This window comes from Gymnoscopelus microlampas (assembly GCF_963454915.1).
Source record: "Gymnoscopelus microlampas genome assembly, chromosome: 10".
Taxonomy (NCBI): Eukaryota; Metazoa; Chordata; class Actinopteri; order Myctophiformes; family Myctophidae; genus Gymnoscopelus; species Gymnoscopelus microlampas.
The window spans coordinates 43,989,981-43,997,554 of NC_139947.1; the positions used below are offsets into that span (position 1 = coordinate 43,989,981).

Consider the following 7,574-nt stretch of genomic DNA (forward strand, 5'->3'; position numbering starts at 1 on the left):
TTGGAGGAGGATTTTAAACATTAAGTTGACCGTTTCTCTTCTTTTACCACAGAAACATCTTTCAGTCATGGCCACAGCACGTCCGAAGATGGTATTGATGGAGACGACGACGATGATGATGACGATGACGACGAGGAGATGTTTGGAAGAGACGACAGTGATTTATTCGATGAGAAGGTAAGGATCCATTAGGTCTTTATAAAGACTGTTCCTGTCAGGTTTTACCAGCCATTCACAAACACATGCTTGGGCCATCAGTTTCAGACGATGCCCTCTGACCCTGTGGAGGCCGAGAAGATGGAGCTGATGAAGATGAGGACGTTGGAGCGGCGAGCCAAGATGAGCGAAATGCAGCGTTTCCATAAAGCCCAGGTCAGTACAATTTCACGGTACTTTTACTTCGCTGGAGTATTTCAACTTCTTGATATTTTTTGCTTCTACTCCATTACATTTCAGAATAAATGTTGTAGTTTTAACTCCACTACATTTATTTGACAGCTTTAGTTACTAGTAACTTTGCAAATTTAAGTTATTAATAATGAATAACTAAATTATTCATTAAAACAACAATTAATAGCAGATCTACCTTGCGACGCCTTGTGTGTAGATCGGCTATTGTATCGAATAGCCTAAGTATAGTGCTTCATGATCGATAATTATAGTCCAACATGACAGGATATGTATGATTCTGAAATGGACATTTTTACTTTTGCTACTTTAATTAAATTCTGATGCCAATACCTTTGTACTTTTACTAGTGTCTACATTGTGGTATTGCTACTTTTACTTAAGTAAATAATTCAGAGTACTCTCCTTCCACCACTGCTTTCTCCCATTGCCACAGAGCTCATCCAGGTGTGTTCTTCTTCGTCGACATGTCCGATTTCACCCAAAAGTCACTGTTGTAGCATAGAAGAAGAATATGAAGAAACTTTAAGTTTCTGAATGTGGATGATCTACAAGCTCACAACGCATCGCATGCAATGCATTGTGAGCTTGTAGATATGCTATTTTTAGTTTATAGTCGGGCATTACTTTCCCAACTTGTAACTTAAACACCAGCGCTTCTCTCTGTGATCCACAGTCCATCCAGAGGCGACTGGAGGAGATAGAAGTCGATTTCAAGGAGCTGGAAGACAAAGGGGTGGTGCTGGAGAGGGCTCTCCGACAGGAAACCGGTAAGAACATAGAACGGCTATTAGGTCTGTGGTTCATGATGATTAATACATTACATAAAATTACACCATCTGAGCAAACAATTTAATTGGCTTAATGGCTTTGCAAAAATGAATATTGAAAAAAAAACAAAGTTTTGTAAGTGGGTTGAATGTCCGATGAGGTTTCAGTATCTCATAGGACACACATACACAAGACCACACAAGTTCAAGTCAACCCCCCTGTTCTTGTCCTATCCCAGGCAATGGAGGTTCCCCTGTAATGATAGACCAGTGGATCGAGCTGGTCCACCAGAAAAACGACTTGGTGTCAGAGGAATCAGACCTCATGGTGGCGTAAGTATAGTACTGTACTGTATGCACCTATGGAGTCTCGCATGCTTCCATATTCCAAATGTGCGTCGCTGTCAGGCGGAAACCTTGTACATCCAAAACCATTACTTTTCAGAAAATGTAAATAAGAACATGTGTACTGTACCAATGGATCCAATGTAGTTATTAGTCACAAGCTCTTGTTTATTGATATTTTGGGCAAGATTTTCAAAAGTGCTTGTATATCAGCTATTTTCACTGCTTTTGTGCAAAGCTTTCATATGACAAAGTATTAAAAAGGGGCAATAGTTTAAAAAATCACACCTGTGTGAAGGTAGCGGCGCCTTTGATACATTTTGTCATCAATAAGAGTTTATAATGTGTTTATAGCCACGTGTCACGTGAAGCTTGACCAATCACTTTGTTGACGTGTCTGACCAATCAGAACGTTGACGCAAAAGCCAGGTATAGAGGGCTAGTAATCCGCTCTATACCTAAAGGTATAGAGCGGATAGCGCCGCTAAAAAAAACGACAGCAACGATAAACAGTATTAACACAGCACTTAGCTGTGTAGTCACACACAACACAGATTCTGTTCTGAGAGAAAATGACACAAAGGACACAGGAGGGCCAGAGCAGCAGACCCCCCACCCATAACACTGTGGTTACTGTTCCTGCTCACTGAGTGAGGTAGCCAGTGACCTTCTCCACATTCAAGGTGGGTTAGTGCTGGTGTGATTCACACTGATTCTGTTTGTCAAATCTCTCAGGTCTCGCCAGCTTGAGCTTGAAGACAAGCAGAGCATGCTGGAGTTGGAGCTCAGGAAATACATGGAACTGAGTGGTGTGTATATAACGTACTTTGTGTTTGTGTGAAGACGGATAGATAGGTTGGATGGATGGATAGATAGATAGATGACACTCTGGGTAACTTCACATTGAAAGGACTCTGGAGCATAGAGATCTTCTTTTAAAATATTCAATATAATCAGCAAACATGACCGTAAAGTTACTCTGGGTGTATTTGTTGTTCTGTCCATTACTGAGAGCCCTGGGTTTCTGATGTGTGTATATATACAGTATATTTGTGCACACTTCTGCCACACCGGACTACATTATTTAGTTTTTCCTCCGTTTCAGATATTTTTGATATAGTGTTAATGAGAGCACTGTCTTTCTTATCTAACTATATAAATGGCGACCGACTTCCGCACCCTCGGTGTCCACACCCCACAGCTCTGTTATCGAATAAACAACGCACCGCCAGACCACATGTCGCCAACTGACTCGCCACGGCGGCCGCGCTGAATTTACGCCTCGCGTAGGGGACATCTCACTGTTCACTACACCTTTTCCACCGCGCAACATAATTAATTCTACTCACCAAATGTCGGACAAAACGGAAGGGGAGGCAGCTTCGTACCGTTTACCGTGCGCACGACCTCATCACCACAACAGCAGGCAGCCGCTGCGGGGGTTTTTTCCTTTTTTTCCAAACTTTTTTTTTGGTCACCATTTTCTCCAGGCACCATTTCTGGTGTAACGTCGGGTGTTTCTTTTCACCAGCCAATCACCTTTCACGTTGCCACGTCCGTTGCCACGTCGCGCTGACGTACGCTAAACAAGCGCTGCCGTGCGCACAATGCAAACGAGCCCAAAGGCGCGCAAAAATAAGCCGACCATTGCTTAGACACAAAGTCAGACCTGGCAACGCAGCCTACGCCAATCATGTGTGAGAGATCTACAAGCTATGGGGCAGAGACGCCACCGTATCTTAGCAACAACTACAGCGCTCACTCTCATTGGTCGTGTCACGCTAAGAGCAGTCTCCAGACAATGGCATCTTAGACAGCTTGCTGTTACTGCTGTAGCCATCACAGGCAGTTGCAGCACGACGGACAGGGCGCTGTGATAGCTGCCATGTCGCTAACGCTAACCTGGTTGTCATGCCTGCAGCGGCTGTGCAATCACTTTGTCAACAATGCACGTTCGTGTGGTGAATGTCTATATTGCTGCTCAGTTCGTCCATTGTAGATGGTGTATGTTTGTGTGTGTCTTCTGGAGAACTATGTAGCTCCACAGCAACTACAGTAACTAACGTAATGGCAGGACCGCCCCCTGCAACGCATGTTAGGCTGCATTATGGTCATGTACTAATTTCAGATAATTTCGCTCCGATTAGAGCAGTGTTTATCAACCCTTTCACGCCGCCACCCCCCCCCCCCCCCCCCCCCCCCCCCCCCCAAATACACGTACTTGATCTGGGACCCCCCCATTCTGTTTGACTCCGTTCCACAAGTACATATTATGAAAATAGCCGATCTACAAGCTCGAAACGCCTCACGTTGACAGGCTTTGTAAGCTTGGAGATCGGCTATTTTCTACATGATTGCCTCTTTCTAACATTCTTTGCCAATGTGGCCCATGTTTTCATAGCATAGTTTATTGACTACTTCTGTTGCAGAAATGGCCATTTCCTTTACTTTCGGTTTTTTATTGTCTCCGCCAGGCCGAAAGGCATGGCGCAACACTATGTTTCACCCCCTGTCCGTCCGTCTGTGATAGCTAATCTCTCACATCGTTGACTTGATCGCAGCAAAATAACAGCCCGATGTGGAGAGTCACTGAGAGCTGGATAAACGACGTTAAATGTGTCAAAAGGAGTCTGTACGGCTGTCGATACATGAACACATGACGTCGGTGGGAGAGGAGATATTGTGTCTTTTGGACAAACAGCAGCGTGGTGCTGATGTTTGTTGTGTGAAGCAGCTTAATGTCACAGTGTTTGTGTTGGAGCGCCTCAGTGCGGCTGCAGAGTTCATGTGCAACCTCTTCCAGAGAGACACAGAGACACTAGAAACTCTGCTGGGGAAAAAAAACACTGCTGGGCATTGACTTTCCTATGGACATTGATCTACACACTGCAGGTATATCTGCTACACACACAACATCAAACTACACACTGCAGGTATGATGCAGCGTTTGCATTACAGCCAGCATGCCAGCGTAGTTCCCATATGGTTTCAAGGTGGGCTAAACCATATGGACCCCATGTCAGCAATGTCAGCGGCATCCACTTCAGTCCCAACTGCGATGCCCATGCAGGCTATAAGTAGCTTCTACCTGGCCCTTAGGTGGGCCCCAACTAGCCATGTTTATGTGGGACCAAGGCGGGTCCTAACTGGGTTTGCCCATGCAGGCTTTCACTGGGTTCTACCTGGGCCCTAGGTGTACCCTAACCAACCACAGTGCAGTGCCCATCGCTCCAATTGTTGTGACGTCAGGGCTCTCAATACTGCACATTGGTGGAGGAGGAGGGGCCGCAGGGCGACCGCACACATAGCTGAACCAATGGTAGCCCACGGATGTTTCCTCTGTCGATTTACAATCTGCCCCTCTATGCCACATATCATCCGCACTACAGGGTCTTCACTGACCGAGCCACGGCCCCACTGACCCTCATGACGCTACGCCACTTAAACGTGCGGCAGCATGCGCTGGGTTGCCAGGTTTGCACAGCCTGCGCCAGAAACAAGCAACCACCTTCATGAAAAAAAAAAAAACACCGAAATGGTCCGCAATGTTCCAGGGGTGTCCCCGCGCGTCCCAACACTCCACAGGGGGTCAGTGGACCATCAGGGGGTCCGCGGACCCCCTGTGGACCCCCTGAAACATAACAAATACTATTTCTTCACATTTTTTCCTTTTTCAAAAACACTTTTCCACAGTTTCACTCCGGCCATTTGGGTCCCCCAATATACACACGGCCACGCTGGGCCCCGTGCGCGGCTGGGGTTGAGGGGGGCGTAGCCCCCCGAAACTCTAGTATATATATATATATATATATATATATATATATATATATATATGATTTATATACTGTACGGTGTGTGTGTGTGTGTATATAGTATATTCAAAATTTTATATAGCATTTTTTGTTTTGTTTTGTCTTTTCCAGAGTCCGAGAAGACAACGGAGCAGCGAGCGGAGGAGGATCACTTCCTGCAGCAGATGATCGAGGTGGTGGACATGAGGGATTCTCTGGTTTCCTTCCTTGACGAGAAGAGACTAAAAGAGATCAGTGAGGAGCAAGCAGCCTTTTCCATCATGGAGGCCAAAAGACATTCCACATCAGCGGGAGCTCAGGTTCACTGGGCATAAGGCTTGTTGCACATGCAAGAGGTGCAGTCAATGAACGCGTGCATAGATACTGTTCTCGTACGCTATACTGTACATGTATATATTTCTCTTTTTTATATTTGCAAAAGCCAAAGACCCTACTGGTTCTCAACGTCGGGTCCGGGGACCACCAGGGCTCCGAATGGACCGTTACGGGTCAATAACTTAGTTAAATTAACACTCTGAATTTTACAGCGTAGATTGGGGTCCCAGGCCTGTAAAGGTACATTTGGACCTCTGGTGGTCCCCGGACCAGATGTTGAGAACCAGTGCTATAAACAGCATTGTGGAAGGAGGGCTCGGTGGTATCTGAGCGGATAGAATAAAGCACACTGCAAAATCCCGAGTGTTAATTTAATTGTTAACTCAAAACTCTGCCGTTTCACAGTGCACATGAGACCTGACAGCCACGCTGACTGGAAGACTTTTCCATCCCCTAAGGGGAGACAGACACTCACTTTGAGGTTTGAGTCTTTTGGTCTGAAAGCTCTCCGGTTAATTTCTGCCTGGCCCACAGATGGAAGAGGAACCCTGCTGTGCGCTGCTCTCCCAGAACCCGGTTTAAACTGGCCACCATATGACTCAAAAGACTTCCACCACTTTGAATTTATCATGGACACTGACATGATGAGGGATGGAGCCAAGATTGAACTGCATAAAGCTGAGGTCAGTTGCAAATTGACAAATGGACAACACTGAGGATTTTTACTGCGTAACAAACAAGGTTGTGTTCTGAAAATACTTTCATGGTGACTTGTCTTGTGTCACCATAACTCGTACACACAAATGTAATGTACATATGGCAGGCCTACAGTATGATATGTTTGATATTTGTATACTGAATAAGTTCTAGAAATTAGAAGTAAAACAAACATGGTTGTGGATTATAAAAAAAAGAAATATATATGACAGAAGTTATTTAAATTAAGATTAGTTGAATGCAGCAACTATTATTGATAATTTGTTATGATTATTACTCCCCATATCATTACCGTAGCATAGTACTTCAAGACATTCACCATGTGCTTTTGTAAATTAATTGCATGTCTGATAGTTGATCTCAGGGGTTGACTGTTTGGTCCTCCAACATTAGTGTTCTGTTATTTCACTAGTGGCCTTCAGTGAATGGTGCACTACAGGAACACAGATGGGGGCGTAGAGAATGAATAGCAAACATTCAGAAATGTATAAATTGAAGCCATCATCTATCCTTTGCCGATTTACCACTCGGTGTTGGCAAAGTAGAAGGTTCAAGGTGAGGAAAATATACTGTTAAGTGAAAAATGAGCCTTATACTGTTCATTCATTGTTCCAATGCTGCCATTTTGTCCAAAGTTGGACAGCATTTCACGGTATAATTATCAAATAAAGATCATGCACTTTGATGTTTTTTTTGTTATGTGAATAGATTATATGATTCATCATACTGTAAATTAGAATTTGGCTGATTCAGGCCAGTGAGACCTTGTATCATTTGACATATTGATTCAAACTTTGTTATGTAATTTCCTTGTTTCCCCTGCTATTTTCAATACTTGCCACTGGGGCGCGTACTTATCCCTTTAGATTGTATTGTGTTATCAATTTGGTCAGATGTTATACAAGGTTCTGCATTTTGTATCCTGATCCCCTGATAAGTGTAATACACAGACAGTGGCTTTCAGGCAGCTCAGGGACAGACATGACACTGTGAGTGCATGAATATGTACTTCTCCAACCCTATAGGTTACTTGGTTGACCAGAGTTCCTCAGGAACCTTTCTGTTTTTTGCTCTACATTAAATATCTTTGCTGAAAATGGCTGATCTACATGAGTTGTGAACTTGTAGATCGGCTATTTTCTGCTAAAGTTATCCCCAGAGAATATAGCTGCTGGGGTTTAGGTGGTTATGAAAGTGCATGACAACC

The 7,574-nt window shown here is 44.3% G+C and overlaps 1 protein-coding gene across 4 annotated transcripts in view; it reads left to right on the plus strand.

Annotated features, from left to right (window-relative positions):
* Positions 1-7,052, plus strand: part of mical1 (microtubule associated monooxygenase, calponin and LIM domain containing 1) — a 30,653-nt gene extending 23,601 nt beyond the window's left edge. For all 4 annotated transcript variants that reach the window (XM_084068454.1, XM_084068453.1, XM_084068452.1 and 1 more), the window contains exons 20-25: positions 53-177; positions 259-372; positions 1,085-1,178; positions 1,418-1,511; positions 2,259-2,332; positions 5,447-7,052. In XM_084068454.1, the coding sequence (XP_083924580.1) occupies positions 53-177; positions 259-372; positions 1,085-1,178; positions 1,418-1,511; positions 2,259-2,332; positions 5,447-5,649 (704 nt within the window). In that variant the 3' untranslated portion in view covers positions 5,650-7,052. The remainder of the gene's footprint in view (positions 1-52; positions 178-258; positions 373-1,084; positions 1,179-1,417; positions 1,512-2,258; positions 2,333-5,446) is intronic.
* Positions 7,053-7,574: the final 522 nt, after the last annotated feature.